Source organism: Ceraceosorus guamensis (assembly GCF_003144195.1).
Source record: "Ceraceosorus guamensis strain MCA 4658 unplaced genomic scaffold IE81scaffold_54, whole genome shotgun sequence".
In the NCBI taxonomy this organism is placed as follows: domain Eukaryota; kingdom Fungi; phylum Basidiomycota; class Exobasidiomycetes; order Ceraceosorales; family Ceraceosoraceae; genus Ceraceosorus; species Ceraceosorus guamensis.
Window position 1 is genome coordinate 43,744 of NW_020290049.1, and position 22,407 is coordinate 66,150.

At 57.1% G+C, this 22,407-nt stretch overlaps 7 protein-coding genes across 7 annotated transcripts; 3 read left to right on the top strand and 4 right to left on the bottom strand.

Annotated features, from left to right (window-relative positions):
• Positions 1–1,276: 1,276 nt before the first annotated feature.
• Positions 1,277–3,210, bottom strand: IE81DRAFT_200760 (hypothetical protein). Its single transcript, XM_025510878.1, has 2 exons — positions 1,487–3,210; positions 1,277–1,347 (listed from the first exon to the last, which is right to left on the bottom strand). The coding sequence occupies exon 1, from the start codon at positions 2,965–2,967 to the stop codon at positions 1,726–1,728; it is 1,242 nt and encodes a 413-aa protein (XP_025368040.1). The 5' UTR covers positions 2,968–3,210; the 3' UTR covers positions 1,277–1,347; positions 1,487–1,725.
• Positions 3,211–3,959: 749 nt separating this feature from the next.
• Positions 3,960–4,910, bottom strand: IE81DRAFT_200803 (hypothetical protein). Its single transcript, XM_025510879.1, has 2 exons — positions 4,783–4,910; positions 3,960–4,561 (listed from the first exon to the last, which is right to left on the bottom strand). Exon 2 carries the CDS (start codon positions 4,438–4,440, stop codon positions 4,015–4,017), a length of 426 nt encoding a protein of 141 aa, XP_025368041.1. The 5' UTR covers positions 4,441–4,561; positions 4,783–4,910; the 3' UTR covers positions 3,960–4,014.
• A 290-nt stretch (positions 4,911–5,200) lies between these two features.
• IE81DRAFT_200623 (hypothetical protein) lies at positions 5,201–5,866 on the top strand. Its single transcript, XM_025510877.1, has one exon. The coding sequence runs from the start codon at positions 5,242–5,244 to the stop codon at positions 5,734–5,736; it is 495 nt and encodes a 164-aa protein (XP_025368042.1). The 5' UTR covers positions 5,201–5,241; the 3' UTR covers positions 5,737–5,866.
• Positions 5,867–7,909: 2,043 nt separating this feature from the next.
• Positions 7,910–9,854, top strand: IE81DRAFT_325145 (alpha/beta-hydrolase). Its single transcript, XM_025514427.1, has 2 exons — positions 7,910–8,184; positions 8,342–9,854. The coding sequence occupies exons 1-2, from the start codon at positions 7,965–7,967 to the stop codon at positions 9,373–9,375; spliced, it is 1,254 nt and encodes a 417-aa protein (XP_025368043.1). The 5' UTR covers positions 7,910–7,964; the 3' UTR covers positions 9,376–9,854.
• A 74-nt stretch (positions 9,855–9,928) lies between these two features.
• Positions 9,929–14,907, bottom strand: IE81DRAFT_200881 (hypothetical protein). Its single transcript, XM_025510880.1, has 7 exons — positions 13,870–14,907; positions 13,436–13,613; positions 12,613–13,289; positions 11,719–12,522; positions 11,399–11,643; positions 10,920–11,334; positions 9,929–10,851 (listed from the first exon to the last, which is right to left on the bottom strand). Exons 1-7 carry the CDS (start codon positions 14,737–14,739, stop codon positions 10,099–10,101), a joined length of 3,942 nt encoding a protein of 1,313 aa, XP_025368044.1. The 5' UTR covers positions 14,740–14,907; the 3' UTR covers positions 9,929–10,098.
• Positions 14,908–15,806: 899 nt separating this feature from the next.
• IE81DRAFT_292746 (DUF500-domain-containing protein) lies at positions 15,807–18,429 on the top strand (the record flags this gene model as incomplete). The annotated part of the gene is made up of 4 exons (XM_025511971.1): positions 15,807–15,860; positions 15,947–16,058; positions 16,193–16,964; positions 18,162–18,429. 4 exons carry the CDS (start codon positions 15,807–15,809, stop codon positions 18,427–18,429), a joined length of 1,206 nt encoding a protein of 401 aa, XP_025368045.1.
• A 2,278-nt stretch (positions 18,430–20,707) lies between these two features.
• IE81DRAFT_348832 (hypothetical protein) lies at positions 20,708–22,073 on the bottom strand (the record flags this gene model as incomplete). Its single annotated transcript, XM_025516299.1, has 3 exons — positions 20,708–21,031; positions 21,112–21,146; positions 21,923–22,073. 3 exons carry the CDS (start codon positions 22,071–22,073, stop codon positions 20,708–20,710), a joined length of 510 nt encoding a protein of 169 aa, XP_025368046.1.
• Between the last annotated feature and the right edge of the window lie 334 nt (positions 22,074–22,407).

Below are 22,407 nucleotides of genomic sequence, written 5' to 3' on the forward strand. Positions count from 1 at the left end.
CGCCCCGCTCCGCCCCCGTCATTCGCGTGAGCATGAGTTGGACGTGAGGAGGGGGGCGCGGCACGAAAGCGCTCAGTTTGCCGTCTAGGAGCCAAGCTGAGTAGACGTTGTCGTGCTGCTCAAGAGTTCGGCAGGAAGAATGTGCGCGCGGAGGGAGAGAAGGGGGGATTGATCGAGATGTGGGAGGTTTCCTGCGATTTCGGGAGTGGGGGGAATGCATGGATGCACGCTTTTGTGGGCGATTTGGAGGGGGGTAATGTACGACTTGGCCCAGATTGCTGGCCTTTGGCCCCCCTCCCGGGGCTGTGATCACGTTCGAGATGGAAAACATTGCTCAAGACCTTTCCCGATCAAGGTTCGAGTTGCGGTCTTCGTTTGGGGCCACTTTGAAGGGGGAAGGAAGTCGAAGGCTGGAGGTTTCTGAAAGCAGGGGCAAGGAAGCGTAAAGTTCTCCTTCACGAGCGAAGAGAAAGGGGGTCCCCTCGTCAAGATTCCCTGCCCCGCACATCTGGTAGGAAAATCCGTACACGATTCCCTGCCCCGCATTCCTCTTTCTTCTCTAGCGTCGCACCTTCCCACAGGAAATTCTGCTCTTCAAGAACGGTCAGTACAAACCCCGCGTTGCCCTTCGTTGCCAAAATTCGCGCACCGATCAGCATGCAGCGCTCCGGCGCGGATCAAAGCTTCGCAAAGGTGCAATCCACTGCAGCGCTTCGCCCGAGCTGCAACAATCACAAGTGTCGAGCTTCTTGCATTCGAAGTCGAAGAAAGCTAGCGAAAGTGAATCAGAAGGGAATAGGAAGCTCCGAAGACGAAGACCCCTCCCCTCCACTCCCCCATCCAAGCCGCTCGACCGACCGGCACGTGAAGAAAAAAAAGGCCCCCTCGCCCCGACACCCTTGGTCTTCCGTCCCGCCCAGCGATAAAGATGTAGGCTTTGCCCACCAAACCTCTATCTACACGTAACGCGCCCCCTCCTTCGTACCAAGTCGCGCATCCCCTCTCCAAACACTCTGCGAACACGGACCCCCCCACTCCGTCGCTGCAAATCAAACTCCAGCCCAGCCAATCCTTCAAGCCCCCATCTCTCTCGCATCCCCCCTCCCCACCCCCCGCACGAAGCGCAGCAGGGGTGCCCGCACGAACAAAAAGTTTCCGGCACAAATAAATGGTTCAAGTGGGGGTTCAATGCAGATTCATTCGCACATCTGCCGGCTGGGGCCGTCTTTGTTTGTACCCAAGGGGCGCGCAGGCGCGCATTTTATCTTGCTTTCTACATCTGGACTTTTGCATCTCGCACTCTTCAGCACTCGGCGAACAGGAAGGTGACGGTGAGAGGGGAGAGGGGGGGGGGGAAGATTTGCACATGCGCAGAAAAAGTTGCGCGTGGAGGTTTTGCTCCATCTTGGGAAAAGGGCCCCCCCCCCCCCCTCCCCCCATCTGGTCCCCTCCTTTCGTTCGCGATGCACGAATTTGGCCGAGAGAGATTGCGCGAATTGAAATTGGGCCCAGCCCGGTCCGTGACTTGTTGTCAAAGAGATTCGACGCAGTCAAGCCCTCTTGGTGAATATCTGCAATCGTAGGCCTGCCTTCTTCTTTGCCGAGGTGACGGCGCAATCGAAGGGGAGAAACAGAATGCATGTTCCCATCTGATCCCAGAGGCACCTGCACCTTCCCAACCAGACCTGCTCGCCTCACCTACCGCTCAAATACCCCCAGCCCATGTTACTCTTCCTCATCGCTCTCCGTCTCAAACTCCTGCTCCTCCTCCTCCCCGGCTTCATCCTGCACGGTGGCCTGCTTCCTCAGTTGCGCAATATCAAAACGGGGACCATCTCCATTGGGATAGATGAAAGTCGTGCCTGCACCGTGCAGCCTGATGCCGGCAGCGCGCAGCATGGCATCTGCTTGGGCCCTGTATTCCGGAGTCGAATCGGCGTCTACCTGTAGAGGTTGCGACGCTGACGAGGTCGAGCCGGATGCACGTGCCTGTGCCGGTGCAGATCTGGACGTAGATGCAGGTGTAGACGCCTTGGCCGGTGCGGACGTCGAAGCGGACGTTGATCCAGGTCGAAAAGCGCCCGATCCAAACGTACCAGATCCGAACTGAAAGACCTCCTTGTTCTTGCCCTTTCCTTTATTCTTATCCAAAGACGCGCTCGCTAAAGGCGGCGAAGGGTCAATGGGCGATGCGCTTTTCACCTTCGTGCTCTTTTTCTCCTTTGCTGCCGTTGCACTCGCACTCGCACTCGCAGTCGCAGCCGCAACGTCCGAGACCGATTGCGACGCAGAGGCGGAACCGGAAGCAGCGGCGGAAGCGAGAAACTTGATGAGGGCTTTCCTAGCGTCCGAATTTCCAAAGGGTCCCAAGACGATGGTCTGAACCTTGTACGTCGGTTTCTCTTTTGCCTTTTGAAAAGCTTTCTGTCCAGCTGCGCCGCCACTCTTCGCTCCAGACTTGTGCTTTGCTGACTTGGCGGCACCAGAGCTGGAGCGGTTGGATGAGCGATGCGCATGTGGCGCTGCAAGACCGGCAGCGTTGTGCGTCGAGCTAGCCGATGCGCTAGCCGTACCATTGTTGGAGCTGAATGGTCCATTGGCGTGACCTTGACCCGCAGCACTTGGGTCGAGGCCAAAGAGCCTCACGGCAGCCTGTCTCGCTTCCTCCTCGAATCGAGCACCTTGACTCCTTTGATGTCCGCAAAGATCGCATCGCTGCTCGGTCAATGGCAGCGGGGCAAAGCAGCCCATGCAAGGTTGCAGCAACGTCGAGCCGCACACTGTGCAGTAGATGGCATCGACATCGACCGTCGGTGGGGCATCCTCGCGACAATACATGCAGGCTCGTAGAAGGGCGGGATTAGCCGTTTGCGCGGGAGGATGGCTTGCGCCGTTTTCGAGTCCCGCCGCAACTCCAGCTCCAGCTCCAGCTGGACCTGCACCGCCATGTCCATTCCTTCCGCCCATTTCTGTGCCCGAATCTTCTTCCTCTTCCGACTCTTGCCCGTCGGGTGGCGCGAACGGAACACCAACAATTGTAGCCCTGCAGTGAGAACAATCGCAAAAGTTGACGTCGCCTCCTGCTGCGAGTCGCGTCGGACCATGCTCGACCTTTTTGTGCTTGTCGCCGGGTCTGGGAGGCAAGGTTTGAATGATTCCTGACCTCAGATAACTGATGAGCGCAAAGAGCAGAGCCTTGATGAGCTTCTTCGAGCGTGATTGCGAGACGCTCGGCTCGCATGCCTTTTCGACGAGACTGGTGCAGAGCGCGCTCAGATGGGCGTCGGTGCTGCACAGCTCCGTGATGCTCTACACAGAGACAAGCGCATGGTCAGCGAGGGCGCAGACGTAGAAAGCCAGAGCGAGCACGAGAGGTAGCCAATCGCGCCAAGACTGACCTCGAGCATGCTTGTGATCAGTGCTTCCGTCACATCGTCGTGCGCGGTGATGCTAGGATCAGCCATGGCCTCTTTGACAAAGGACAGGTCCTTTGGCAGTTGTTTCCTGCACTCTGCCAGCGCAGCTTCTCTCAGCTGCACCATTTCCAGCTATCAGAGGGGATGTTTGTCAGACTCGCGCTCGCGCGTTCAGACGAGGTGCTGCAGCTCACGCGATCCGCCAATTCGTACAGAGCTACGAGAGCTGGTGCTTGAAGCGACCTGACAGTCAGAGCAGCATCTCGATGATACTGCAATGCGAGCGAGACGGACACTCTCAGCTTCGCCTCTCGACTCGCTGTACGCCATTTGGGCATGGCGAAGGGCCTAGCTGTGCTGCGCGACTCACGATGAAAGCAACGACGGACTTGAGGCTATCGTAATCGGTGTCCAATTCCACTTTCAAAGCGGACTTGTCCTATGGTCACAGACGAGGCACGATGCAAACCATTCAGCACTCCTTGTGCCTCGCCGCTTATCCGAACGCTCACCTTCTACTCACCTGCTTCACATCTCCCAAAGTCTTGGCTTCCTGCCACTCGCTCTCCTTTCCCAAGCTGCTCTTAAAGTGGGAGAACTAGACGAGGATCATGCTGTGCACCGCGATGCTCCTAGGTGTCGGCGCCGTGCCCATGGCGGTGCTAGAAGTCCTCTTTGCTTCTTTTGCGCGGGCATAAGCCGTACTAGGTGGAGCAGGAGCCTTGGTGCTGCTAAGGAAACCCTTTGAGAACAGTCCAGCTTTCGCAGCTGCGCTCGTCGCTTCGACGCGCGGGGATGCAGCAGCAGCGGGAGCGGCAGCAGACGAGTGATCCGAGTCGAAGCCGTCATCTAGCAGTGCCACCAGTTCCACATCCGCTGCTGGCCATGCCGCCATCTGCAACTTGTTCAGTATTCGATCTTTTTCGCTCTGCTGATGGCCCAACATCATGGAGAGGCCGTCTAGTGGGACTGACGCCGAGTTGCCGCCGCCGCCGCCGCCGCCGCCGCTAGGATGGGAGGACATGTTGGAGGTGGAGTGGGCGCTGGAAGGGGGAGGGAGAATGAGATATGGGTGTGTGGTTGTGAGGGTGACGCTGGCTATAGCCCTGACGCGAGCGGGGTGAGCTCGGCAGAAGATCGCGTGCCTAATGGAGGTGGAGGATGAGAAGAGGAAGAAATGATCGAGTCAGCAAAGACCGCAAATGTCCACCGCATGCGCTCGTGACTCGTGACTCGTGACTGCGATGGCTTGATTCCCGCTCAAGATCAAGAACTGCAAGCTCTGCAACCGAGTGCAGTCGAGGCACGAGTGCAAGAGATGTGTGCATCTAGATGATATCATGCTGCTGCTGCCCATGCGACGCACCACCACTCTTCGCTATACGCCCATGTAGGATCGCGGTAGCGCAGACTCGTGACCACTACTGTCGTTCGAAATGATTGCTTGATCCTCGATTGTACTCGAGCTTGCTTGCTTCATTGCTTGCTCACGAGTCGCTGTTATGAGTTCGACTTCAACGACTGCTCTTAATTGTGTCTGTCCCATACGCAGCTGCGCCCCTTTTGTGAGCGCATATGCGCAGCCTACAGCAGCCATCTCGCTGGCGCTGCTCCCCCATCAGAATGTCCAATCTAACGCCCAACTCGCGCCCACAACAGCCCCACTTTGACTCACGAGAGGTGCAATTTGTTGTCGAGGTATGAATAGATGATAGATGAGTGGCGCACATCGAGCCTACGCCGTGCGTGCGATGCCAGAGGTCGTCATTCAGATGATTCTTGATTGTCGTGTGACAAACTTTGACTGGTGCACTCACTCGTCCGTATGAAATCATGCAAGAATGCGGGGCCTATCAAGCGGAGGCTGCACGTGCGCCGCACCCGCGGTCCACTGGGGCGCTCGCTAGCTTGTACCACACGCCTTAGCTACATGGCTCAAAGCACGCTGCAATCGCGCAACAAATCCGTGACCTTGGCGCTCGCGCTCGCGCTCGGGCCAGCAAGCTGCTGTATCCGCTCGCTCGTACGACAAGAGCATGACCTGCACGTGCACGTGCACGTGACGCGACATTTCCCCCCCAGCCCCCATGCAGCTTTCTTTTTGCCCCCCTTTGCCCGCGCCTATCAAAATCTCGTTCATCACAAGCTTGCCACCCTCGAAAGTCTTGCAGAAAAGGGAATGGGGGGGCGCGTAACCCTCATCTCGCCTGTCTGCGCGGAGAATACGAACTCGCAACAAGACGATCAGCGCACGAAGGAGGGCGGGGCGAGTCCGGTCCGGCTGCTTGCGCTGGTGGGTCGATCTTGTGTGCGGACTTGACCGCAGTGAATGATATGGGGGTGGTGGGATGGATGATGGGGTTTCGCAACGCGCAGGAAAGCCTCCACTCCGTGATTCTCCGTCGGCCTGTCATCTTGCGCTCCATCGCATGTGAGGCTTGAGTGGGGAAAGAAATCTTGAATCCCCAGCAAATCGAATCACGTGAGTGTTTTAACGATGTGAAGATCAAATTTGGTAGAGTCAAGTCATGGTATATATGATGGAGTCTTGAGTTTGAGCAAGAGCCGTGGGTATTTGGCATGTCTCATGAGGCGCGAGTCACCAGTGTGTCCAACCGATGGCCCGCATCGAATCACCATTTGAATTTGACAGCATTCGTGATCACTCCCACCATTCTGATTGCCATCACCCGACCGACCGACCGACACGTTACAGTACACCTTATGCATCTTTGCCCCTGCAGCAGTCGAAAGTGCGCATGCGCATGGGAAGCGGCAGTTCGAGTCTTTGAGTGTCAGTGTCGCACGATGCAGCTATATAGGGGCCACTCTGACTGGTGCAGTGCGGCGAGTTATAGAGCCGCGAGTGATGAGCAATCGCGCGCGCGCGGTACTCAGCTGTGACCACGCCAACACCGCACACACACACACACACACACACACACACACACACACACACACACACACATACATCAGCATGCAAGGACGCGCGCGCAATGTGACGCGGTGCGGTGCGGTCGCCGCGCGTCTTGATTTCTCACCAGCATGCCCACTCGATCGTGAACTCTACGACGCTACCGCAAGCGGCCGGGTGGGCTCGTAGCGTCAGACCTGCTGCCACGACATGACGCACTCGTGGCCCTTCATTGGGCGACTTCCATTCAATTCCAGTCCTTGACTACATTCAAGACGGAAGCAACGTGCTCGCGTTCCAAAAGTATCCCATGCAATTTGGTAAGCCATCTCGGCCGGCGCACAAGGTGGAGGGGCGGGGGCAAGAGATGCGATCCTTTGCACCTTCAATAGTTGGACATGAGCCATGCGAATGGATGGTGTGTGGAGGTCAATTCATTTGTCAATTGCTGCCACGGGCCCACGGGTGCTTTGCGGCTGCTGCTGCATGCGGCCGGCGTATCATCGTACAGCACAGCATCGATGCGGGATCTACACGATGCATGCATGCTGCGCGCGCGAGGGGCAGCTTGTAGCAGATTTCAGTCGGCAAGTGCAGCAAGCCGCCGAGTAGTCACGGGTGCGTCCGTTCGCGTACTGTGCAGTCAAACAGTCTCCGAGAGTCGCGAGTATGTTGTGCTGCTTGGCCGTCAGGCTTGTCGGCGGTACGCTAGCGTGCACACCCCAGTCGCGAGTCATTTGCCTGCAGTAGCAACCCCCCAATCAGCAGGCAATTTCGTCATACTCAACGTGCAGTACCGTAGCTTACGGTACGGTACGGTACGGTAACATTACCAGCCGAGCTCAGAAGGGCCGGCCGCAAGCACCGCTCGCTCCACCTGCTTGCAGTTCGGGCTCGTGCTCGTGCTCGTGCTCGTGCTCCTGCTCCTGCTCCTGCTCGTGCTCCTGCTCCTGCTCGTGCTCAGGCTCAGTCTCAATCTCCATCCCGTTTGGCCCCTCCGCGCGCGGCAATCCGTCCGGGCAGCCATCTGCGGATTTTCCCAAGCAGTGATAGAGCGAAAGAGTGAGACATCGGCACGGCATCTTGAATCTGCGTCCGCGCCCGCGCGTCCTCTTTCCAAGGTTTCTCCGCCCTGCTTACCTAGCTATACAGACGCGGACGGCAGCAAGCATGCATGCACCTGCGGCGAATAGGCCAGACTCACACTGCAGATCGATCGGCGCTCCGTCTGGTGTCTATGCCAGACATGCTGGTCTGATACTTTTGATTCCATGCTTGTGCGTGCGAGTCCGTCCAGTCCAGCTGCATGCATTCATGCATGCATGCAGGCAGTCTCGAGTTCTCAAGCTCCGTCAGGCCGGGGCCTCAATCTTGTGCTAGCGAAGGCCGGCAGAGGTGGAGGGGGGAGACAGAGGAAGGAAGTGGTGTTGCAGCCTGCGGCTCCACTCACGCTAACGGCTTTGCAGCTCCACCATCCAGCACCCCGGTGCGAGCCAGAGCTATAATACGGCGAACCACGTACCTCCTATTCAGCCCCTCACCACACACCCACGCAACATCTCATCCTCACATCCTACTCGCGCTCACATTCGACCACGACGACGACGACGTTGGACCATTTTCGCGGATCGACCATGCTTGCTCGCTCACTCGCACTCTTGCCATTGGCATGGACGCTCGGTGCCTCGCTTGCCAATGCTGCGGTCATCGCTCCTGGCCCAGGCAATGGAACCTCTTCGGGCGAGGCCATCTCGACTCCAGAGCTCACTGACGCCTCCAAAGCGGGACCCTTGGGCCTGGACAACATCAATTGCCAGGACCTCACCATCAACGCCAAGATCAGCGCTCAGAATGGTGAGTAAGGGAGAGGAGAGGATCACGGTGGGGAAAATGTCGATGTGGATTACATCGCCAAGTAAAATCCTGATCCCCAAGCCATCTCATCTCGCACTCTCTCTGCCGCCCTCTCCGTCCCCCCTTTTCCCCCCACCCGCCTCTTCATCTTCCTCAGTCGACTTTATCAACGTCGATGACAATTACAGCAACGCTTCCTACGTGACCGACACTCTGCTCGCCTTCACGCAGCGTCAAAAGAATTGGACAGCAGCGCACATGCCCGGCACCAAGCACACCAACAACGCCACGTACCGCATCGCTGCGCACTACTGCGAGCCCAAGCGAGGCGCCGTTGCGAATTCATCTCTGCTCGTCGCCACGCACGGCATCGGATTCGATTCTTCATACTGGAACTACTCTTACAAGAAATCCTACTCCTTTGTTCGTCATGCCGCCTCTCACGGATACTCCAGCTTGATCTACGATCGACTGGGCACTGGCGAATCAGAGACGCCATCCAAAGGAGGTTTCAGCACCGTGCAAGCTCCTACCGAGGTAGCCATCCTGACACAGATCCTGACGCAAGCCAAGAACAGCAACAATATTGGCGGTAAGAAGCATGCCCGAATCGTCGCTATTGGTCACTCGTACGGATCTGCCCAGAGTCAAGCGGTGACGGCTACCAGTCCGGATCTGATCGACGGTGTCGTCTTGACCGGATTCTCCACCGCCACGCAATTCACCGCCACCTTTATCCTGAGCGGAGCTTACACGCAAGCAAACAGCGTGAGCGAGCTTAGTCTCAAGGACAAGTCGGGCATCTGGTTGGCATCTGCCAGCAAAGTGTCCAACGTGCAAAACTTCATCGACCCGTCCAATGCCGATTCCGCATCGATCGATTTGGCTCGCAAGACGGAGCAACCCGTAACGCTGGGAGCCTACGCTTCCCTAGCCTCCATCGCCGCGCCCGCTTCAAACTTTACAAAACCCGTCTTGGTGCTCAATGGCGATCACGATCTCCCCTTTTGCGGCGCAGATTGTCAATCGCAATCCCCCGCCATTCCAGACGGCGTAAAGATGCTCTACCCTGCCGCTTCCAACTTTACCAGCGAAATCATTCCCCTCACAGGACACGGCATCGTCCCTCACCGCACTGGCCCAGAGAGCCACGAGATCACGCTTCAGTGGATCATCGATAACAAGCTTTGAAGCGCCCTCGCCCGCCAGGCCCCCCTCGTCTTTTCTTACTCATACGACTCGTTTCTAATGCATGCTCCATCGGACGTTCCTCCTGCGCTTGCCTTTGCTTCGCTGCATCCTCACCGCGCTCTTTCAGCTCAGCGACAGATCTCAGTGCCGCGTTGTGCCGCGTACCGCGGATCAGATCTTCGCCCCGCATTCCGTCGAGTATCAGTATCAGAACACACCACGCAGCTCGCAAGTCTGGGCGGCGGGGGCGAGAAAAACAAAAGAGGTACATTTTCGTTCTTTTGCATGTCTGAGGAGCATCGAGAGGCCTGCGCCAATGCGGGCGCGCGCCCGCAGCGAAAAGCCTGGCAAGCAAGTGAACAACCTGGACGGGACTCGCTTCATTTCCGAAGCATCGCTCTGAACTGATCTTGACTTTTCGCCTTTGCTTGCGAGGGCGCACTCTCGGGTGCAGACTGGGGTGCAGACGCGGGCGCATCCACGCTCATCTCATCTTCCGGCTTGACGCCGCTGCCCTGTTTGGTCTGCGCAATCGCGCTCGTAGCCCTCGCGCTCGCACTCGCTGCACCAAAGCCGACGCCACCTCGGCCCCTGCCGCGAGCTCTGCTAGCGAATCCCAGAGCTGCTCGCGGTGCAAAGGATTGCGGCGCGTCGTTGTCCGACGGCAAAGGTCGGGCTGCTGCTGACAAGGGCGATTTGCCAGACGTCTGCGTTGTTCCGAAATCAGCTCCAAGCGGCACAAATTCGATCGGTCGTCCATCGTAGAGCAATGTGCTTCGCAGAGCAAGCAAGCCCGCAGTCTGAAAAGCAAGGCGCAGAGAGTGAGTGCGAAAGGGCAATCGAGCAGCGCATGTGGTGATCGACCAAACGCACCTGCGCATCTTTGCAAACGACGACGGCCTTCCCTTGACCTTCCGCTCCGGGAGTCCAATTCACCTTGCTGATGCTTCCCACTCCACCCGCAACATTCTCGAACAATTGTTGAATCTTGGCCTCTTGCGCGTCAAAGGGTAGGTGTCGCACCTTGACAGCAGCAGCGCACTGTTCAGGCGTGAGCCTCTTGGAAAGCGCATTGCCCGTCGATGATGCAGCAGCTTTGGCCAAAGAGACTTGAATGGGTTTGCCATTGATGCGCGCGTTTGGCTGACCATCTTCCTCCAGCTTTGAAAGGACAGCGACGGCTTGATGAGCATCCAAGACGTTCTTGTAATCCACAAAAGCCAAGCCTTTTGGTTTGCCATTTGGACCTCTGAGCACCCGCACGCCCGTCACTTCTCCGAACGGCGTGAACAGCGCCTTGACTTGCTCATCGGTAGCGGCGCGAGGAAGTCCGGTGATGAAGAGCTCGCACTTGTCGGCGTGGGCATCTGTACGTTGCGCTTTACGTGCGGGGTCCGATATCAAGACTTGTACCGCTGATGATTGGTTCGAATTCAACGGCTGATCGTTGAGTGCAAGGGCAGCTTCGGCGTGTTCCTGTCCATGTTGGGCAAACGCATCTCAGCACGGGCCAACACGGTCAGCCGAACGCGCAAACAACTCACCGGCACAGCGTAGACGACGTAACAAAATCTCCGACTGGCCTTGATGCGTCTACTGGGCCATCTGACCTCGTAGATTTCTCCAAACTTTTCAAATGCAGCCTTGATCTGCTCATCCGTCGTTCCCTCTTCAAAGTTTGTGACAAAGAGCGTGCACTCCCATCCAAGACTGACCCTGACCTCGTTCGATCCTATCAGCTTTCGATCCCTCGTGCGGGCTGCAGGCACGCTCGAACGATCGACAAACTCGACCATGGCCGCAGCGCTCGTCGGTCCGCCCGATGTGCCGGATGGAAGAGGTCGAGGAAGAAGATCAGGATCGAGCAATTCGCCGCACGTGCGGAAAAAGCGAACCAGCTCTGCGGACGTGCAATCCAGGGGCAAGTTGGAGACGATGACTGAACTGTTCTCTCGATCTCTGTCAACGTGCGCATGGAGTGTGAGCCTCGATTCGGGAAGTCCGCTCGTTCAGCCACACTCACCGACCGCTCGAAGTGGACTGAGGCGCACCAGGTCTGGAAGGCGAGCCAGTTGTCGCCTGTCCAGCCACGCTCGAAGGACCAGCCGCATCCACATCCATCCCCGCATCCTCATCCTCCGCTTTGCGTTTTCGGCCTGCGCCATCCGCATGGCTATTAGCGTCGGGTGCCGCAGCATCGTCGTGCCCTTGCACGTTGTGCGTCGAGGTCTGCGCATAGTTTGTGCCCTGATATTGCGCGTATTCGTACTGGAAAACAAGCGCACGCAGCGGTTCAGTCCCACGCCGATTCAGATCGCAGCCATAGAGCAAATCGCCACTCACCCAAGCTTTCCACACCACTTCCCTCTGCTGTCTGATTCTCGCCTTGACCACCTCGATCTCCTGCACCGTTCCAAAGCACATTTCAAATCTATTCCACTCCTCCATCAACTCCAATTTTTCCTTTTCCCTCTCTCCTCCAAAGTTCCTAGCGAGGGCCATCTTGTACGTGCTTCTAGCCTTCTTGACGTCTCCCACGCGAGCTCTGCACTCGGCAGCGTGGGACCAAACGGCGACATTGTTGGGTTGATCGAGCAAGGCGTCTTGCCAAATCTCTTCCGCTAGCGTTTCCGTGCCTTGTCCAATCAGACAATACTCCGTAGCGAGCCTTTCCAGTCTCAATGCTTCGTCCTTTTCCAGCAAGCCTGCTGCTCCCCCTCCTTCCTGCGCTTGTTGTTGTTGACGAATGATGGCGTGGTAGTACATCAAGAGGCCGTAGAGGATGGACCAACGATCGGTATCGCTCCACAGCATACTCTTCGCCAAAGCCTCTTGCACCGTCGTTCCCCTCTCGCTAGCCAGATCCACCGCCAAAAGCTCTCTCTCCGCATCCATCCTGCCCAGTACGAGCTGAATCGTAGCTTCTATGCCACCTTCCCCTTCTCCCTTTGCAGCTGCATTGCCCGGCACGGACAAGAACAAGCCGCCATCAAAGACTTTGGAGAATGTCTCTTCCACCTGCACGCGCGATCGCGAGGAGGCAAACTGACGAAGCTGGATTGCCCAAAGCTCGCCCGAGAGCGGAAGAGCCTTGACCGCCCGAGCTATCAACGATTGAGCCAGTAGTGGGGAGATTCTCGGTCGACTCTGCAGGCATCGCGCGTCGTGTGACGAGAAATCCAACGCGAATCAGACTCCACCGTGCACACCTCTGACGCAAAAAGGAAAAAGACTCACCAAGGTCCAAACCGCTTCGACCCAGCATTTCTTGGCCTTGTTCCACATTTCCGCCCTGAGCGCATCCAACAATCGTCTGACATTTTTATTCTCACTCTTTCCCAGCACCCTTCCCAAGTTCTTGTTCCAGCTCTCCCACTGCGGCGTCGGCGGCTGCTCGTTGAACACGCCGCTGAGCGCGGGCGGCAAGCCCAGCACGATCAGGGATCTCTCTAGCGTTGCATGCAGCGTCTCCGTAGGCACTTGAAGCACCGTCATTTCCCGCCCTGCCGCTGCAGCTGCTTGCTTCTCCTTTTTGGATTTGGATCCGGAAGATTGCGTGTTTGCCGAGCTGTTGATCTTGTCGAGCCTGTCCAGATAAGCCTTCCAGCCTTGCGCCACACCTTCTAGCGCATTCGCTAATTCCTGAATGGCGCTCTGGATGCGATTTGCGTCCGCCTTCTTTCCTAGCGTCGAGGCGTCGGGAACGTTTCGAGGTAGCTGCAAGACGACTCGCAGAGCTGCCCAATACCTCTCCTCGACCGAGGTGATGGTGCGTTCCAGAGGCTCCAGCTCGACGAGTAGCGCTTTGGCGCGGGACATTTGCGATGTGGCTTCGGACAGAGATGCCTCGTAGGCGTTCGCTGGCATGTAGAGCGACACGAAGCGCGTGTAGGATGCGAAAGTCTGGTCCAGATCTGGGAAAGGGGTTGTGCAGCGTGAGGGCGCAGGTGAGCTGCTAGGCGAGCATACGAGCTTGCGCGCATCTGGCAGGCGCCTTGCTCCTCCCTTTCCCCCCTTTCCAATCCGCATTGGTGCCGCTTTGCCGTCACGCGATGCTCACCCGTATGGCAGCTCCTCAACCTTGTCAAGTAAATTTTCTGTACGCTCTCCAGTCTCTCCTGCGAGTACGTCACCTGCGCATATTGCGTAGCCGCTTTAAGCGCTCGACGACGACGATCTCGATCGATGCGCAACTGGAACTTTTCGAATGTGAGGTAGAAGTTGAAGAGGGTTTGGGACTGTGGCGGCAAGGCGAACACGCGCGAGTGGTGCGCGAGTATGTTGAAGGTGAAAAGCGGTCACTTCGAATCAGCGTGCGGGCTCCGCTGCTGCTGAAGAGACCCAGAGCGTCGCAATATTTACGATCTCGAGGCGCACAGAGATGAAGTGTGGCTCTGCACTTGCTGTGATGACTCGTCATCGACGCACGCTCAGAAACACTTTCCCTCGTGACTGCACCGCAGTCCACATCAAATCGCCCTTCGCACCACTCACATGCTTGACGTCTGCACTAGCCCTGCTCCACATTTCCCTCAAAAACTCCCTCGTGCTGTCTTCTGAGAGTAGATGCTTGTACTCCTGGTGCGCCTGATTGTCGCCGTCATCCTGCTGCTGATCATAACGCGAGGCGTCGAGAGAGACGTACAATTTGTCAGTCACTGCACGCAGGGTGCTGCTCGAGTAAGCGCCGGATGGATGATAGGTGACGTCCGATCGGGCTGCGGTCCAGCGCGCGATGGGATCCGTCTCGATGGGCAGGCATCGCGCGTGGTCGGTCGCAGGCACGCGCGCACGCCCATAAAGCCTCATCAACGCATGCTCGATGTAATCTTGCGCGTTGCTGTGCTCTTCCTCCTCCTCTTCCTCTTCCTCGCCGGGATCCTCGAAAAAGTCCAAATGACGACCGGAATCTTCCACATTACCTGCGAGCACCAAGCTAGACGCTGCCACAAATGCAGGCGCAAAGAGAGCGCTTCCGCCCGAGTTGAACGTGGCTTGGCTGTGCGTCGAGAGGACATCTTTCCAGCCTTGAATAGTCTCGGTATCGGAAGTGCGCAAGAAGTGATGCACAGAGAGAGCATTGTGGAGTTGAGTGAGCGAATGAGAGAGCGTGTGCGATGAGCGTGCTTGATTGAGTTGATGCGAGAGCTTTTGCAGCGCTTCCTCGGCGTATGGAGCGCTTTGCAGCTCAGCGAGTGTGGCGTGTAGGAGTCGATGGTGATCGATCGGCGACAGCGTGTCGAGTGCGGTGGCAGGTGCGCTATTCGCAAGCGCTGTCTCCTCCTCCTCCTTCTGCTCTCCGTCACCCACCATGCTGCTCGCATCATCCATCGCGGCATCCACCTCTCCCACTTGCTCCTGCATCGTATCCCCCACCCGCTCAAGATCGACCTCTGCTAGATCAGCGCTGATGATGTGCACAGTTGCGCTCGGTGAAGCGGTGAGCGATGCGATGCGATGCGCGTCTACCGATGGGTGTACTTTGTGTAGGCGGGGCGAGACGGGGATGAGGACGTTGCCTACTGGAGGATGACAGTCTGAATGCTCTTCCGTCCGAATCGCCCCCCACTCACCTCTTTGCAAACAGCAGCCAAGCCAACGCATCAACGCATCGCCCATCTGTGCATGTGAATTCAAGATTCGCGCGTTCGATGCATGCGCTTCAGCGACGCGCCCGCGCGACATTACATCACGTGATGCTTTCTGGACTTTGCATGGTCAGCAGGCAACGATGGGCCGCGCGCATAGATTTGGACGCTTGCGCGCGTTTGTGGAGGCTGCTGCAGGCTGCTGTTGCATGTGATCCTGCTGCTGATGGATGATCGCGAATGATGATGAGCATGACGCAGACGTGCGTTTGGGGATACGCGCGCGCGTCTGCTCCGCGTTGCCTTGGGTTAGCATCGCCAAGCGTGCAGGTGAGGGGCAGACACGAGTGCAGAGCAGAGCAGATCGGCAAGGGTTTGCCGGCCGGTGCGTGCTGATCATGGTCAAGTGTGGGGGGTTGGAGAGCGAGGTGAGCATGAGGTGCAGCATCGCAAGAGCAGCGCACGAGCAGCTATTCAGGACTCAGGCCATTCACATTCCACGGCACACGGCTTCCGGTAGTCGTAAGGCTAGTCGCGATGTGACTCTTCTGACTTGCCAATCTCACCCACACATCGACTCCTGACCCGCACTTGCACATCCCCATTTATCATTCAACTCACGACGCTTTGCGCAGACCTCATCATCGCGCTCGTCGCTGGTGAGCGTGAGTGCGGCAAGTCAAGAGGTCGGCAGTCGAGGGTGAGTGCCTTGAGGGGGGGCAACCGAACTGCGCACCCCAAGCTCCATCGCACTCACCACCTGCAATGGCCCCTCCTCTCCCCCATCGCAGCACACGCGAGGCTCCATCTCCCCGTCAGCTCCCTCCCCTCCTTCCCCCCATCATGGGCAATCCACTGCCCGTCTCCTTGCCAGAAGAATGCATCAAAGCTCAAAAGGTCGGTAGGCAGCGTCGTGCACCCCACTGCCCAAGTCCGTGCATGTATGCTCATGCTGCTGCCTCCCCCCTCCCAACCCCCCGCAGATCCTGCGCAGGATGGTGGATCCGGTGCATGGCGTGGACGGTGTGGTGCCGCTGAAGGTGCTGGAAAAGGCAAAAGGCTTTGCCATCTTCAGCGTATTCAGGGTTGGATTCCGTGAGTCGCGCCCGCTTCCATATCCTCTGCGTATTGCGCCGGCCCCCGCATCCACGAGGCACACGTACGCGCTGCTCGTCAAGCTGATCCACCAACCCCCGACGCCTCCCTTCCTGGCCCACACATCCCGCTAGTCATGTCCGCTCGAGGAGGTTCCGGCATCGTCATAGCTCGTACAGGTCCCAATTCCTGGTCCGCACCCGCGGCCCTGGCCATCGGAGGTCTGGGTGGAGGTTTCAATGCCGGAGCTGATGTGACGGATTTCCTCATCGTCCTCAACACCGCTCGAGCAGTCAAGGCGTTCATGTCCACCGGATCGCTGCAACTGGGCGGCAATTTGAGCGTGGCCGTCGGACCCGTCGGAAGGAGCGCCGAAGCTGCTGCGGCGGTCAATAGCGAAGGCTCGGCTGCTGCCATGTACTCTTATTCCAGGAGCAAGGGCGTATATGCTGGACTCAGCGTAGAGGGCACCGTGCTGCTCGATCGATCCGATGCCAATTCCAAAGCCTACCATCAGAGCGACTGTTCGGCCAAAAAGGTCCTTAGCGGCAGCGTCGATGTGCCCAGCTGGGCCCTGCCCCTGCACGACACGGTCAAAAAGTTCACAATGACTGGTGGTGCGGACGATGCGCGCTCCGTCAAGGATCACGGAGGCTGGGTAGGGACAACGGGTGCGATAGAGGGCATGTCGGGCGATCCTTATGCGGAAGAGAGAGCAGAGAATGAAAGGAGGAGGAACAACGTGAGCTCCACCAGCAGGGATTGGGATGAGGACGAGAGAGGCGGCGCACACTCCAGGTGGGCCACGGATGAGAGCACCATCGATGTGGACACTGCACGACAGAAGGCGCTAGAAAGGGGAATGAGGGATCTGGATGCCGGCCATCGTCCATACTCACCCAACGCGTACGCTCGATCGCACTCCAGACCGGGCCTTGCCAAACGCTTGGGATCCTTTGGACGCTCTTCATCCCACAACTCCAACGCCTCTCGAGAATACGCTTTCGGAACGTCCAATGGCGCAGCCAGCTTTTCGGGCGGAGCATCAGGCACGCCCAGCAACTACGCGTCCGAATTTGCCGCTGCAAGAACATCTCCCTCCTCTGCCTACCGACCAGCTTCCAGCAGCGGTGGCAGTAGCAGGTTCTCCACCAGTCCCAAGAACGCCTTTTCTTCCAACGTCGGGAATCGCACGAACTTCAAGGGCGAGACGAGCCTCTTGGATGCGCAGAGCGCCAGCGATTCGTACGGCACGGGCGCGGGCACTGGACAAGCTGGACATGCAACCTACCACCTCTCCAACAGAGCTGCGCATACGCGGGGAGCAGGCGGCGGTAGTCTTGGGTTCAAACAGCAATTCAGGAACAGCACGTCGAGCGAGAGCGCGGATGAAGAGCAGCAACGGTCCAGCGCTACTTATTCGACGCATCGACTTTCGCAGAGTCAGAGCGTGGCTACCGCCTCGCAAGGGTCCAAGTGGAACAATGTGGCGACGCATAATCCGTCCCCTTCCCTCAATGCCGACCCGTTCTTTGCTTCTTCGCCTTCGTCGTCTAGAAATCTCGCCAGCCCGTCGGGTCCTTACGCGCTCGATAGGGATGGCAATCGATCCAACAAGTCCTCTTCCAGCAGTAGCGCCTCCGCAGCGGCCAACGGTGCAGGATTCGTCTTTCCCAGATCGGGCGGTGCGGAAGCTTTGGATTCGCCCAGCGGAGCAAGAGCCGGCGCTCAAGGTTGGCGAGACGATTACGGTCTGTCGAGTGCTGATGAGCAACACAATTTCAACGGTTCTTCAAACGGCAGCGGCAATGGGTACGGACACGGATACGGGGAGAAACCGAAAAGACCAGATATGAGGCATCGGAGCAGCTCCTCCGCTTCTCGCTTGTGGAACAGAATCCGAGGAAACAGTCAGGCTACCATTGTCCCGCCTGCGACGACTGGATCGGGATACTTTGAGGAAAAGAAGAGTGCGAGCAGACGGGACTCGACGGATCTGATCAGGTTCGAAGAGGAGAAGACCACGCCGCCCTCTTCTCCCCAGACGAACCCGCCCGTCTCTGCAAACACCGTCGACTCTTTTGCTCATTCTGGCGCCACGAGCAACTTTGCAAGCGGAGCTTTTCCCTCCAGCTCTCGAGCGCACATCGATTCGACCGCCACCACTAGCACCGCGGCGTCTCCAACGCAACAAAGAAGGGTGGTGGCGCTGTACGATTTCGAAGGACAAGAAGCGCAGGATCTGTCCTTCAAGATCGGAGATGTGATCCGGGTGATCAGGGCTACGATGGACAGGCAGGATTGGTGGTTGGGAAGATTGGAGGATGCTAGTGCGGGAGTGCAAGGTCGGAGCGGCGTGGTTGGAAGGTGAGTTTGGGCTGGATGGTGCGCGGAGTGGCAGAATGGCAAAAGGATGGTGGGCACGGTGAAGTTGGTGAATTGCTGGGAGCGTGTGCGAGGTGCGAGGTGTGATGGGTAAGGTTGCGAAGTGCGATGCATGGTGCGGTCAGCACTGGAAGGCAGAAGCCTATACTCGGAGGGGTCAAGCTGGCAAGGCTGAAGTGGACGTGATGCTGGCGAGGAACGTCGATGGGTGAGCTGATTTTCGACTTTTGTCACCATGTCACAGTTTCCCGGCCAACTACACCGAGGATCTCTGATACCGCTCGACTCGTTCGGCGTCCACCGCATGCAAGACCACCACATCGATATCGACACGACCTCGCCTTTGTGTCGCTCATCGATTCCATCGTCGTTCAACGAATACCGCCCGGCGTCATCCGAAGCGCCACTCGTCACGTCTAGATTACCGTACTCTCTGTACATTCACCGGTCAACATCCTCATCGAGCATCCTTGTACATTCACCTTTCGACGTATCCATCGACATCCTTGTACATTCACCTTTCGACGTGTATCAGACATTCGCAACATTTCTGCACCATACGACACTGCACGTCATCCACCTTGCCCGCCTTCATCACGCCTCGAGCGACCGCCAAACGTGCCTCGCGCTCGAATGAGCAAATGCTCGCGCACCCAATCGAAATGCTTCGTGCTCAAAAGTTGGATGTGGACGTGATAGGTGCGCGCTTGTGTGTCGGCAAACATGGGATTCGTGGGTCGCTCGGAAATGACTGGGTTGCGCTTGCTGTGTCTGTGGATGAAGCGCGGCGCTCCTTTGCGACCTGAGAGGAGACGTGGACGCTCGGGGGCTTGTTTGGACGCACGACGAGACGAGCCATCAGCGTTGACAGTGATCAAATGGGCACAGCGTTGCGCCCTGTACGTCTGCGCTGCGCAGAGTTGGAGCTTGATACGGTGTGAGCGTCGATGAGGTGTCGGTGGCTGTGAGGACGTTTTGGAGCTGTTGGGAAAGGATAGCATCGTCGAGCTGTAGGCGGGCCAGGCGAGCGTGCGAATCGCTTCGCTTGCAGGGCCAAAGCGAAGATCTGGAGCTTTGATGGAAATGCGAAACGCGGAAGCTACCGTCGCTGAATCCAGAGATGCGTCTGCGTGCTGAGTTTGGCGTGTGACAGCTGTGTGAAGCTTTTTCTTCTCCTTGTCCCCGGCTCCCTGTGCTCAGCATTGAGTCACGGGACCACAAAACTGCTTTGAGTGATATTGATCATCGTTCGCTGTGGCACATACACTTGCTGTGGCAAAGCTGGTGTTCCATGCTCCCAGTGCCACACACCAACAAACCTTTGCGAAAAGATGGATTGTATCTGGTCGTTGGCAATGTGGCGAATTATGATGGCAGCCGCATTCTCCCAAGATTGCAGCACAAGGAAAAGCGAACGGGTCATCCAAGCCTTCCTCAAGCTTGACGAGTGCGCCTTGACAATTTGGAAAGATGTGTGGAGCTGATGTGGCACACGGTGCTTTGTGTGCAGACAGCACAGTGACGCAGACAGAGGAGCAAACTTGAAGGAGCTCTGCACAGACGAGCCTGCTTGTGTCAACCAATGGACGGGAGGCAGCAAGACATTCAGAGAGCTGCTTTGGAAACCCCTGCTCAGAGAGATTCATCACAGATACGCGTGGCAGGCTTCCCAAAAGAGCATTGCAGTGCAGTAGACAGAGCTTGAGACCCAAAGCAGCAAATGCTTGACAGCATGGTTTCTCCAGACAGGCCATTTGGCTTTTCTTGTGCACAACACAGAGGTGTGCCAATGAATGTTTTTGCTCACCTGCCTCTTGCCAACAATCCTACACCTGCTCTTTTCCCAGTTTCTCCAAAGTCTCCCCTTGCACTCAAGACTTTCATCTGCGTTGAACACAGGATGTCGGAGGAAGCCCCCAGAGCAGTCGGCCCCCCTGAGGGCTTTGATCAGTGGCGCGGGCACACACGTGCATCAACAGCCGCTTCAGCCTCCTACGCCCCCACCACAACGACTTCAGGCAGTCCTCAATCAATGTTTGAAGAGCTTTCTGGGGCAGACGCTTTGCCCGACAGCTTTTATCAGTGGCGCAGACGCGCCCGTGAATCAACTGTGGCGTCCACATCTTGCTTCACTACCACAACTTTTGGTAGCCCGGGCCTAGATGATGAGGTGAGTGAATGCGTGTGGGCAACACATTGCATTTCAGACCATTCCTCACACCGAGTTCAAGACTGATCGGATCCGGATTGGAGCGCGGGGTCGCTTATCTGTAGATGACAAGGGCAGCGAACAAGCCGACAACAATGGCCATGATCAGGCCAACGAGGAGCGCAACAGTCTTGCAAATTGCGTTGACTGCGCGCTCGACATTCTTAAGCTTGATAACAAGCTCGACTTGATTGTCGAATAGCTTCTTGAGGTTGCCCCCAATGTCTGCAACAGTGTCGGACATCTGGTTGAGCTTGCCGTCCGTCACCTCAGCACGCTTGACCAGGGAGACAAGGTTGAGGTCTTGTTCCACGCGACCCACGCGCTGCTTGAGGTTTTCGAGATCCTGATTGTGGTCCTCTGTGGGAGATGCTGTGGCCTGGGTGGGCACAGGCACAATTTGTGATGATCGATCAGTTCTTAGGAAGATGGAGCAGCTGCTGGCAGGAAGTGACTCACCGCAGGTGTGCCGTCAAAGCCAATGGTCTGGCTTTCTGTTGGGGGGCGGGGCGGGGGACAGGGGGAGGGTAGGCCCTTTCAAACTACCAAATTGTGCTTGTTGGAGTGGGGTCAAGCTACTGAACAGATGCAGGGCAGTCTGCAACCCTCTTTGTTGGGACTCTTGTTGGTCCATTCCTTGGGAATGCTGTTGCAAACATGGCAGCCAGGGGACTGACCCTAGGAGACAGATTGGAGCGGGACTTTGGCAGCCACAAGGATGAGATTGCAGACCCTTGATTCGCTGATGGCAGATAGTTAGGAGCTTTCTGGCTGCTGACCCTGTTGAATGGATGCAGAGGCACCTTCTTTGGTCTCACATGTGGCATCCAGCATCTTCTTTGAGGTAGCCAACGCCCTTTTCTTACGCCTCTTTGCTTCTCTGTCCAAGACAGAATGGGACAAAATGGTGAAACCCAGCCCTCCAAGCTAAAGTGCTTTGGTTTGGGCTGCCAGACCAGCAGCTATGCCTGCAAGATAACTCCTTTCTCTGTAGCAAATGCCATCACAAGCGTGCCCACTTGCGCCTGTATGCCAGCTGGGGCATGCTCTTGAGTGGTGAGCCTCAGACGTAGTTAAGAACACACTTGTGCCCAGAGTGCAGGCTGGCGGAGGATGCTCAAGACAGCACGCAGCGTAGCCTGGGTAATGCCTTCTACACTATCAAGACGCTTTCCCATATGACGCTTCAGAACCTCTGCACAAGCAGCGTTGGTACTAATTTGCCCTTTCAGACTTGCAGATTGTGCTTGTTGGAGCTCAGTTGAGCTACTGAGCAGATGAATGGCAGTTTGCATCCCTCTTTGTTGCGACTCTTGTCGATCCATGCCTTGGAACGCTGTCGCAAATACGGCAGCCATGGGACTAAATAACAGAGCCGGATCCGAGTGAGACTTGCGGAAGCCGGATTCGAAGGTGGGCATGTCAGCAGAATCCCAATCAAAGTCAAGCTCAGAGGCACGATCAGACCGCATAATTGGCGAGCGCGAGAGCGTTGCACAGCCATGCATACATGCAGGTGGTCTTTACTCACTCGTACTCTGGTTCGTCCCTGCCAAGGAGTATCATCATCGCGGTGACTGGCTTCGCAAGTAGTGTCGTCCGCCCTACTGATGACTGGATGTATGCAGAGGCACGACTGCAATCTCTGATGCATAGAGCCATCAGATTTGATGCTGGGGAACATCCATCAATTGACCAAAAGACTGAGCGCCCACACGCTGGCTTACAGCTTCTTCCCTTGTTCTCTTGTGGTCC